We start from the raw sequence: 12,522 nt of genomic DNA on the forward strand, positions 1-12,522 counted from the left end.
AGCCAAAGAATAAACGTCTTACACACTATGAATAAAGCTTTTCATCCGCAGCTCATTTACTGATGATTTTCTTTAAAAAAAAACAACTCAATAAGTACTATTGACCAAACTGCGATACAGATTTACAGAAATGTGAGTTAGGATAACATTTTGACTAAATTAGGTTGAATTAATATAAAAACTGCTCTGTAATCAGTTACTTTATGATTTTCAGCTGACCTGACTTGAGGTTAACGTCATCTTCCAGCTTCTAACTCAAGTCCTTTAACAAACAACAAGACGATGCAAATGTCAGAGCTCATAGGGAATACAGCACAGGTCATGAATGCAAATGCATAATGCACTAGTGACAAACACACTGTGCACACACACACACACACACACACACTGTACACACACAAACACACACACACACGTCTATGTATTCCACTGTATTCTACACTGCTATTAGCCAAAAAGCATCCTCTCACCTGTAACATGGTTTGAGTTAAGAGAGCAGAAGTGATGTACGGTGGCTTGCAAAAGTATTCATACCCCTTGAACTTTTTCACATCGCTTCGCTTTACAACCACAAATTTAAACATAATTTTACAGAGATTTTAAGTGATAAACCAACACAAAGTAGCACATAATTGGGAATAAAACTGGAATAAAAACCAAACATTGTTTTACATTTTTTTATAAAATAAAATCTAAAAAAAAAGTGTGAGTGTAGCTGTTGTTAATTTAGTCTCAGTATAAATACACCTTCTTCAAAAGTTCACTTAAAGTACAATGTATCATGTTTCAACTTTTTTAGAAAGTAAATTAAATTACTATATTTATCAAAGTTAAAGTTAATTTGTAACACGCTAAAAAATGTAGTACAGTATATTAAAATATATTTTTATACCCAGCAAAGTATGTATTAGAAGTGTGCTATTTACAAAAGACACGAACAATGTCTCTCTACTCTAATGCAAAAGATCACATATATTTAACATCAATTCTTAGTACATTTCTAATATATACCTGGTGTATAATAGGGATACAGATGTAATACTCATTAATTTATTATAATTACTGTATACTGTATGCATATTTAAAATATGGGGTTATATACATTAAGTAGTATATTTAAATATTTCTTATTTAAGTATATTTAAAATAGTTCCACTTTAGTACAGTTAAGTACTACTTAACTGTACTACTTTAATACAATTAAAGTATAATAAGTAAGAAAAAAATGTTGTTCTATTTTACCACTCTTTAAATATACTGATTAATAATGTGGCTATTAGCACTTAATATATATACATATAGCATAATAATGCTTAGTATATTTTAATTTAATTTTTTTCACTAGGGGTAATAGTGATATTTTTGGAGCAAAAAAAAAAAATAATAATACACAGAAACAATCTGATCTACAAGGATAGAGCAAATATTCACAACTTTAAACATCTTACAAAGTTGATGTATAACATCTAGAATATGAATATACTGTACACTGTGCATATTGTGTGCCAAAAACAGTACAATAATGAAGCCGCTGGTTTCCCGAGCCCCCTGGGTTTTTTGAGTTCATTGCTGGATGGCTCTCTGACTCAGACTCTCCTCCTGCTTCCTGGATGAAGGTCTCTCCTCGTCCGTGGAGACGGGCGGCTTTCTCAGGCCCAGGAAATGCTCCACGATCCTGGCGCCCATGTTGAGGAGAAGAGCGAGCCAGGCCAGGGCGAAGATGATCCACACGGCCGTCAGGCTGCGGTACACCGACACATTCTGCCTGTCCTGACCGTTACCTGATACAGAGCAACACTCCTGATTTAAAAACATCTTTTTACACAGATTTTATATTAGTAGTCTTATTATATACACCTTATTTATACCACAGTTTCTTTATTTTTGTATTATTTTTATAATCAATTATTTTCTTTATTAATTTATTTATTAGTTTTTTACACAGTGCTTTAGAAATATTCTAAAACAATCTGGAATAGAATCTTAAAAAAAAATTCACATTATTATGCTGCTATAGCAAAACGTTTTTGTGTATTTATCCTATCTATTTTGTTCTATTCTATTTTAATTGTGTTCTTTTATTTTGCTATCTTATTTTATCTATATTTATCTATTTTAACAACAGCTCTTGGGTGTAAACTGGATCGTGAGATCACAAATTTTGAACCCTTGAACCCTTACATTATACCACAGTTAGTTCAGACCCTGCAATGTGATTGGCTGAAAGGCATTCTATGAGTGCCCTTATCTGCTGGTAATGCACTGTAACCGAAGCTCTCCTTATGCATCACTCCGCCACATACAGGTAACGATGCAGCGCTTACAAGCCAAACAGCGCAGCTACAAACAGAGCTGCAATGGAACCATTTCAACTCACAGAGTGTTCATAACCAAACAGATCACGTATTTTCTCACCCTCTTTAACTCTTAAAAATCTTTCGATAAACAGCGATAATGGAACTGTGGTATAATCACAATAATACACTCAAGGTTTATGATATAACATGTAATATTGGCACTGATGTGGTGATCTACAACCGCAGCACAGCAGTGCTAATATTACATATTATTTCACAAACCTCAAGTGTGTTATTGCTTAATTAATATACTGGCACTGTCCCACAAAAATCTCATAAATTCATCTTTTTTCAACTTTCAAGTCACTTTCTGATGTAATGTGAATCTGGTAGTTGTTCTTTGCATTGTATCAAAATATCATGATGAATTTGACCAATAGAAATGCTTCAAAATGGCTCGGAATACAATGCATTTCATTAAAAGTTAAAAAAAGGTTTTTGTTTTTTCCTCTGTAACTTTGCAGTTGTTGACATATAATATTAATATATTTATATCCAACAATATGGGAAGACAGGGACTGTTCCAGAGTAAAAACTACTTACTGTTACTGCCTTAATTATAGGCTGAGCATAATAAACCTATTAACTGTCAGAACTTATATAGAAAGAAAAGCATAGAAGTACATCATCATTTCAATGTTATTAATGTTAATACATACATTCTAAATATAATGTCATACATTTTAAGCATCATTTTGAACTTTTAGTTTCTAAACACCACCAGAAAGCCTCTTAGTTTTTTTTATTAGTTTATCTTTTTCTACTTATTTTATTTTTTTATTTATTTCATTTATTTAAATTTTTTTATGATTACTTTTTATTTTTTATTCTTATGTTTTATATTTTGATTCTTATGTTCTTAGTTTATTATTATACATTTGATATTTTTATCGTTTTATCATTCTTATTATTTTACTTTACTTTTACTGTCATCTTTCTCTTTTTTTAATTTTATAAATTCTTATAAATTTTTAAGTGTCAATTAGTTTTATGGTGTTTTAGAATTTTCTATTTTACATATATATTGTATTCATACATTTTAAATATTGATTTAAAATGAGCATTTATTTTTGCTTTTACTATTTTATTCCTTATTATTTTATTTTTTTTTTGTTAAATGTTTTCAGTCCCTTTTATACTGTAAATGCTTGGCAACATTGTAAATACGGGTCCACCCTAAATGTATTCCCGAGTGAAAATAAAGGTTAATTGATTGATAAATTATATTTTTATTTTTGGGATAATTCACTACATGGACAAAAAGTATTGAAAGTATTGTCTATCTGTAATATTCCCCTGGATTATTCACTACAATATCAGCTTCAAGTGCAGAAGGTGCTTCATAACTGTACTGATCTTTTAAAATCATGTTTTTATTTTGTACAAGTGCCTTATTTTTTATCTTCTTCAGGCCCTTAATTTTGGACATATGATATTTTAGAAAAAAAGTAGCAATATATTAAAAAATCTTGTTTTTATCAATATGTTGCATTAAGATATTAAGATATGTTTGGTTTGGTCAATTTTCAGGATATCAAAAAGGAAACGTGACTCACCAACCACAAAGTCTCCAAACCCGATGGTGCTGAGTGTGATGAAGGTGTAGTAGAATCCCTCTCCGTAGGACCAGCCCTCCACATAGCTGAAGATGATCGGGGGGAAGATGAGGAAGAGCACGCTGCCCATCAGCAGGAACACAACCACCGCCAACACCTCCATACACTGATGAATAGACTGATGAACACAGTGTAGGAGATAGACAGCTCTTTATATAGTTCCAACGTCTTTCATATTCATTACATAATGGTATAATGTTACCAAGTATTGTATATTACTAAATTATTTCCACTTGTGTCTTTCTAGCCTTTCTTTATGCTACGACAGTGACAACAGCTGTACCTTACGAGGCACCATGGAGACCATGTTGTGCTCCAGGCGTCCCAGGTGGAAGGCCAGGCACTTGCTGAGCTGGTTGAGGAAGGCCAGGTTGAGGGGTATTCCACATAGAGCGTAAAACACACAGAACACCTGCCCCTGGAAGGTGGCGGGGGAGAGATTCCCATAGCCTTTCACACAAATAAACAATATCTACATTAATTATCATCACAAACTGCACACCTCCCTGAATAACCTACACCTAAATACATTATTACTGAGCATAAACAGTTACTGTTCCTATTACTGTACATATTACTACATATTTTACTGTACATATTACTATATATATATATATATATATATATATATATATATATATATATATATATATATATATATATATATTTCTGTAGATATTACTATACATATTACTTTATTTATTAGTGTACATATTACTATTTCCACCATAACTGTATACATTACTATATCTATCACTGTACATACTACTATATCCATTAATGTACATATTACTATACCTATTACCTATACTCATCAGTTTACTGTGTCTATTACTGAATCTACATTTAAATTATATTAACGGCATTTTGTATTTTTTTTTTATTAAAAGCTACTTACAAAAGTGCTTAATCATTCACTAAGAGGATCCAAAGCTAGTACTGATAGTCACAATTATATAGAATATAATACTATGTATTATACATACTATATATATATATATATATATATATATATATATATATACATACATATATATAGTTATAGCTTTAACTATATAACTATATATATATATATATATATATATATATATATATATATATATATATATATATATATATATATATATATCACTGCTGTCCAGGGAAAAACATGTATCTCCAAAACAGCTACTTTACCGGAGGGAGATATAGGCAATTCTGATAATTTCTATTGGTCCTTTATTTAGTCATTGCATTAAAACATAAATAAATAAAACAAAACAAAAAAAATGTAAGTGAAAACATATCTAAAATATAAAACATCTATAACATATTAATAATAATACATAAATGCTATAGCTAATTTAGCTTTTCTGTGATAAATACAGATGTTTGTTTAAATACTGTCTGAAACAAGCAAAATGATTTGTCAGTGACAACAGACTCTTTACCAACATCAAATGATTTAAAATAAATGAAATATTTGAAAGTAATCTTAAGTATTCCAACACAATGAGACATCTTAGAATTTTTACCTGTGTAGAGATATAGATATATCAGATTTCACACATAAGACTTGCCTATGGTGGTGACTACTGTCCCTGCGAAGAAGAAGGAACTGCCGAAGTCCCAGTTACTGGGATTAGTGGAGTTTCCTGAAGGATTCACCCCATTTTCCCAGGCATCTAAAATCACCTGCAGCAAAAGAGAAACCAGATTCAGAATGAACGTCACAAAATAACACATCTCAGACACATGAGCAAAACTGTTACACTACATTAGATCACTATAATGACCTTCACAAACTTCTCCAGGGCCGGACCGTCCAGGCAGCTGTAGTTGGCGAGGAAGTAGAGCTTCTCCAGCTGGAAGTTGTTGCGGTTGTTGCTCTCGGCCTCTCGCTCCAGGTGCTGGAACACGGTGGCCCCCAGCAGCAGGTAGATGAAGTGGGAGAGGGCGAGCAGGGTGGTCCAGCTGAACTTTGCGCCCGTAACCCGGAGCTGAGCCATGTGTGCCCGCAAGCATGAGAGAGGGGGCTTAGAGAGCACACAGGGGGCTGGACAGCTCCGGAGAGAGACCCTGCTGGACAGAGCTGAAGCTGATGAAGAACTGAAGGAGTGAAGAACTGAAGGAGTGAAAGACGTCTACTGATGCTGATACACTCCTTACAGCTACTAGTTACTATCTATAGAAAAAAAAACTGACCATTTTAATGTTTAGCACAAAAAATGATTAGATATTAAATAAATAAACTACTTTATAAGTCATAATCAGCTCTACTGAGGTAAATTTAAACCTCTAAAACACCTAAACTTGCTCTAATACATATTTATGCTTTCAAGTAATCAGAAGTCTCGCAATAGACCAGCTCCAGAAATAGATGGAGGAGAAGGACCACAGTGCTCTGAGCTTTTTCATCGCTCTGATTGGTCAGACTGAGATGAAACAGATGTGTGATGGATCCGTGTGGACGTGTGTGTATGTGTGTGTGTGTGTGTCACTGGTTCCTTTGACAACGCCTGAGCATGAATCCCATAATACGGAGCAGGAACCGTCTCACACAAGCTCATTTATCACTAATAAAAACGCAGGAGAGCCACCATGTCAGCAGAACATTGGTTAATGTTTGATCTGATGCTGCAGGTCATTGGAGCGCACAGCATTAGTGGCTGAGTGATTAATGAGCGCTCTGCTGCTGCTGCTGCTGTTATTCCCGGGAAGACCAAAACTGTTCCAGAGTAAAGAAAAAAAACTCCTTATTGTTACTGCCTTAATTATGGGCTGAGCATAACAAACCTATTAACTGTCAGAACCTTAATGTAAAGAAAAGCACAGAAATACATCATCATTTACATCAATGTTTATAATGTAAATACATAAAAATACATTTTAAACATCATTTAAAACTTTTAGTTTCTAAACACTACGAGAAAGCCCTGCTTTAATTTTATTTTTTACATTTATTTTATTAATATTTAATCATTATTTATTATAACTTTTTTATTCTAATGTTTTATATTTTGATTATTATGTTCTTAGTTCTTTATTATTTATTTTATCATTTCGTATAATTCGTATAATTTTATTTTACTTTTGCTATCATCTTTTTTATTTTATATTTTATAAGTTCTTTACTTTTTATGTGTCAATTAGTTTTTTATGGTCTTTTAGAATTTTCTATTTTACATATATTTATTTTATTCGTATATTTTAAATGTTGATTTAAAATTAGTATTTATTTTTTTTTTACTATTTTATTCTTTGTTATTTCTAATTTCTTGTCAAATGAATTTCAAAACCTTTTATACTGTAAATCTTTGGCAACATTGTAAATGAGGGTCACCCTCAATTATAATATTAGTACTCCCGAGTGAAAATAAAGGTTGATTGATTGATAAAAAAATAATAATAATCTGGGATAATTCACTATATGGACGAAAAGTATTGAAGGTCTATTGATGGTACCCTTGTGAAATTAAGGTGGGTTGGGTCACATAACAACACACAATTTAATACAGCCGACAATACAAACAAATACTGTTACAATGTAAGTGTACAAAACACTTGATGTATCACAAATTCCACAGTTCTGTTGTTGTAAGTTGCATGACGGCCAGATTCTAATGTCACTATATCTTAATATACCCAAACACTCACAGAAGCTAAATCTTAATATACAGTATCTAATGTGAACAGATATTATTTTGTGTAGAATATCTGATATGAAGGGCACAGGGTGTAAATGCCACAAATGTACAAAATGTCAAAATGTTACATAATAAGTAGAGAAATCCTCCCCGTGCAGACTGACTCTGTGACTGTGATCCCCAGCCAAGTGCTCTCCGATGCAAATGCTGTTTCTGCTGCTTATCTTTCAAACAAATACAGTCAGAGAAATGCAAACCACGGTTTTATTTTGTGAGAGGAAATGGTCAACTCTTCTTTATATTTCTTAAACGATCACATTTACCCAAACTTTAGATTTATACATTGTCTATCTATCACATTTCACTGGATAATACATTATAATATCAGTTTTAAATGCAGAAGGTGCTTCATAATTGTGCTGGTCTGAGGATAGTTAGTACTGCTCTATTCAGTCTTTGTGGGAGGAGTTTATTTAAAGCAGCTTTGGTATAATTCAGCATTTTGCCACTGAAGTTTTAGGAATTATTCATTTTACATGTTATTTACTTTTTCTTTGTTTATTTTGAATGATTTACTTTCATTAGTACATAATATTTGTATTATTTGTTTTAATAATTTATTATATTATTTGTATATTTAGTTTAATAGTTCGTTTTTCATTTTAGTTTTATTTAATTAATTAATTTTCTTTGTATTTTACCTTATTTTACTTTACTAATTAAAACCTAGTACTTAATATTTTTATTATTTATGTTTTACTATTTTATGATATCATTCGTATATTTAATAGTTATTTAATTTTAGTTTCTCTTAATTGTTTTTACTTAATATTTGTATTTTACCTTATTTTACTTTACTAATTAAATCCTAGTACTTATATAATAAAATAATATTTTATTATTTATGTTTTATTACTTTATTATATTATTTATATATTAAACTGTTCGTTTTTTTATTTTGGTTTTCTCTCAATTTTCTTAAGCGTAATCTTTGTATTTTGCCTTCTTATTTTTACTTTACTGATTACATTCTAATTCGTTAATTTTATATTCGTTATGTTCATTTTTTTTTTTGTCATGTGTTTAATTAGCATATTTTCCCTATATAGTTTTTTTTATCTGAGGGGATTAAAGTAGCAGTCTGTAAGTTTTGGGGATTTGGACCTCTATGGTGAGAACGTGTAACTGCACAGAACATATGGAAGAGTACTTTTAATATAGATTAATTTAACTGGGATGGTTGTGTGAGGACATTAGGAATAGGAGTATACTTTAGGAATACTTCTGCTTTTAATTTAAAATCAATTTTAAATGTTAGGGACTGCTGCTTTAAATATTTTTTTTATATTTTATTTTTTTCTTTCAATCCCTGCTTATTATAAACGCTTGACCATATTGAAAATGATTGTCACCCTTAATGCACTGCACCTCAGAGTTAAAATAAAGCTTAATTGGTTGATTGATTGATTAATTGATTGGTTAGTAATCTGATAGAATGGTGTCAGTTGGTGGGATCTTTCCCGAGTCCAGTTTCAGACACGACATACAGTAATTAGCCGAACAGGAGAGGACACTGGACCAGTTAAAAGCCACATCTATCGCTGGTCACAAGCTGACAGTCTGACCCAGCAGGCGGTGGGTTTTATGACGGAACAAGTTGACATAACAATGACACGGAAAGTGCCTGTATTAGACGGGAATTACTTTCATACACAGCAGATAGAAAAGAAGATCAATAGATCAACACGCTCATAAAATAAAAGAAAAAAACAAATAAAACCCACGACCTGATGACTCGAGTAAACAGGTCCGGGTCTTGGCAGGGTGACAGACACCTGATCCAGTTAGCGCAGTGTGATAGCTTGTGAAAACATTTGCTCAGGTTGGATAAGTGCCTGCACCAGTGATTTATGCTGCTGCTAGGCTACGGCCGACTGCGGAGACATCCGAGCATCACTTTCCGGAACCTTCTCTTCCATTAGGCAGCGAGACAGCACGCTAAAGCCAGGCTGTTTAAGCTATGTATGTTATAATAACACATAATATACAGCACTGTGCAAAATACAGAGTACAATCTTTGGAAAAGAATAAAGAGACCATGTAAAAATGACAAGATTTCTCATTAAAAACCTCTGGAATATAATCAAGAGGAAGATGGATGATCACAAGCCATCAAACCAAGCTGAACTGCTTGAATTGTTGCACCAGGAGTAAAGACATAAAGTTATCCAAAAGCAGTGTGTAAGACTGGTGGAGGAGAACATGCCAAGATGCATGAAAACTGTGATTAAAAAACAGGGTTATTCCACCAAATATTTTTTTGCATTATTTGCATTATCTGCGTCTTTTTTGTTTTTTCAGCCATTTCTCATTTTCTGCAAATAAATGCTCTAAATGTCAATATTTTTGGGGGAATTTGAGATAAATGTTGTCTGTAGTTTATAGAATAAAACAATAATGTTCATTTTACTCATAAACATAAATCTATAAATAGCAAAACCAACATCAATTTCAAAGGCAAAGAGAAACTCAAGTAATACTGTATCTCCTGTGTTTTTTTGTGCCCATCCGTCACTTAGAAGACTCAATACTGTGACATTAAAGAAACAGATTTAATGTAATAAACTAGAGGTCTTTAAATCTGGACCCTGGATCCAGTTTCTAGTCCTACACTGTAAACCCATAAGTTGTTTGAACTTAAAATCTGATATTTCTAAACAATACTCAACTATTTTGAGTTAGATGAACATTTGTGGGCACATATATACATTTAAACTGAGATCTCTGAGTTAAACCAAATGTATAATAACTGAGTTAGTTTAGTCTGTTACCATTGGCAGTTTCTTTTCCATTGGCTTCTGTCACAATCTTTTTGCAGACTGGGTGTGTGCCCTATTTAGTTACTTTAATCATTAATTACTGTAACTTAAATATTTCAGGTACACCACATTTTGAATGTTAAGTAATTGTGGTTTGTCTGTTAACTTAAAGATGTGTGTTTGTTTAACTCCAAACAGTATTATAAATTAGAGTAACTCTTTAGATCTGTTATTAAATTTAGTTTAGTTTAGTCTAGTTTAGATGTTTAAGTTACTAAAAATAATTACTCATTAATTCATGGTCCATTATGCTCGTTTTATTAATATTTCTATCCCATTTTTATCCCCAATTTTGCTAGGTCAATTACTCCCCCTATCACTAGCAATGCCTCAAACACAAGGAGAGTGAAGACAAGCACAAGCCTCCTCTGGACACATGTAAAGTCAGACTCCGCCTCTTTTTCGAACCACTGCTGATGCAGCATTACCAGGCAGCCAGCACGCTCAGAAGAAAGTGCAGCCGCCATCACCGTAGGAGTGATGAGGGGAGAGAGTGCCATCTACCCACCCAGAGACAGCATGGCCAGTTGTGCTCGCTCAGAGTCTGGCCGCTGATGATGGCAAGTAGCATAATCCAGGATTTGACCCAGCAACCCTCAGATCAAAGTGGCACCACCTTTAGTATGCAGGACCAATCAGAGCCCCTGCATTATGGCTGTGCCAAAGTCCAAACAGTTCCAATGCAGTAAGCATCATGTCATTACGAAAATTCATTTGAAGTGTGTAATCAAACCTCAGGTTTGTCTACACTGTGTTTATCCTGTTTTCTGAACTCTTCATTTTGGTGCCAGACCTAAAAAAAAAATAAGACAGAAGGACAGTACAGTTAACAATCAAATAAGACTGGGTAATCCAATGAGTTATAATTCTGTGTTTCTTTAGTATACTTTAATGGGTAACACTTTACTTGGATGGTCCATTTGATGGCCTCTTTAATGCTCAACTGAAATTCAACTAACCTTCAACTACATGTCTATTAAATGCAAATGAACTAAAAGGTGAAAGTAAATGATTTTCTATTGAATATAACCCTACATTCAACTCTAACCCAAACGCTTATCTTAATATTTTAGGATTGGGTTTAGGGTTAGATTTTAAGTTCAGGTTAAGGTTAGGATAAGGGTTAGGTGTAGGGTTTGATTTTAGGATTGATTAAGAGTTAAGGTTAGGGTTAGGTGTAGGGTTTGATTTTAAGGTTGATTAATGGTTAAGGTTAGGGTTAGGTTTAGGGTTAGATTTTATGGTTGATTAAGGGTTAAGGTTAGGGTTAGGTGTAGGGTTAGATTTTATGGTTGATTAAGGGTTAAGGTTAGGGTTAGGTGTAGGGTTAGGTTCTATTTTTAATCATTTACATTCAACATAGGGTTAAGTTAAATTTAATGGACATTCAATTCAGTGTTAGTTGAATGTCAGTTGAGCATCAACAAGGCCATAAAATGGACCATCCAAGTAAAGTGTTACCCTTTAATGATGTGTAAAATAGCAGATAATGACTACGTTTGTGGTTCTGATATCTCTGTTTTCGCAGTAGGTATTGTATCAGCATCATTAGCAGCATCAGGTATCTCAGGTAACCAGCAAAAGCTCTTGTTGCCAGAAAAAAGTCCCAGGACCTACCAGACATCCTGTTTATGAAATTAACTCTTATGAAACTCCTATGAAATTTGATTTCTCCCCAAACAGGAACACTATTGCATCCAATTTAAAATACAAAATCTTAAGAACTGCTCCTTTAACTGCATAAAATAGTCAGTTGTGCTCTCAGAGTACATTAAACACTCATTTCTAAAATGTTCTGAAGTTCTGAATCTCAACCTGTTGCTCAGTAATACCCTGGAAAAAAAAACAGATAGAGAAAGAGAACGGTGGAAAGAGTGGTGAGAGCGCGCGGGAGGTGTGTAAGAGGTGAAGAGAGTTCATGGTGGAGAGCAGCAGTGGAAACAGTGGAGGAAGGAAGTGCTCCTAAACACACTCACACACACACACACACACACACTCTGCACCACTGACACTGCTCAAACAGAGAAAAAAGCCATGCCAGCAT

At 33.1% G+C, this 12,522-nt stretch overlaps 2 protein-coding genes across 4 annotated transcripts in view; both read right to left on the reverse strand.

Annotated features, from left to right (window-relative positions):
- Nucleotides 1-649: 649 nt before the first annotated feature.
- On the reverse strand, nucleotides 650-8,291 carry LOC103040539 (potassium channel subfamily K member 16). Its single transcript, XM_007248490.4, has 5 exons — nucleotides 5,749-8,291; nucleotides 5,533-5,647; nucleotides 4,257-4,423; nucleotides 3,914-4,091; nucleotides 650-1,781 (listed from the first exon to the last, which is right to left on the reverse strand). The coding sequence occupies exons 1-5, from the start codon at nucleotides 5,959-5,961 to the stop codon at nucleotides 1,564-1,566; spliced, it is 891 nt and encodes a 296-aa protein (XP_007248552.2). The 5' UTR covers nucleotides 5,962-8,291; the 3' UTR covers nucleotides 650-1,563.
- Nucleotides 8,292-8,662: 371 nt separating this feature from the next.
- Nucleotides 8,663-12,522, reverse strand: part of kif6 (kinesin family member 6) — a 130,382-nt gene continuing 126,522 nt past the window's right edge. For all 3 annotated transcript variants that reach the window (XM_049463498.1, XM_049463497.1, XM_049463495.1), the window contains exon 22: nucleotides 8,663-11,271. In XM_049463498.1, coding sequence (XP_049319455.1) covers nucleotides 11,255-11,271 — 17 coding nt within the window. In that variant the 3' untranslated portion in view covers nucleotides 8,663-11,254. The remainder of the gene's footprint in view (nucleotides 11,272-12,522) is intronic.

This window comes from Astyanax mexicanus, chromosome 14 (genome assembly GCF_023375975.1).
Source record: "Astyanax mexicanus isolate ESR-SI-001 chromosome 14, AstMex3_surface, whole genome shotgun sequence".
NCBI classification, from domain to species: domain Eukaryota; kingdom Metazoa; phylum Chordata; class Actinopteri; order Characiformes; family Acestrorhamphidae; genus Astyanax; species Astyanax mexicanus.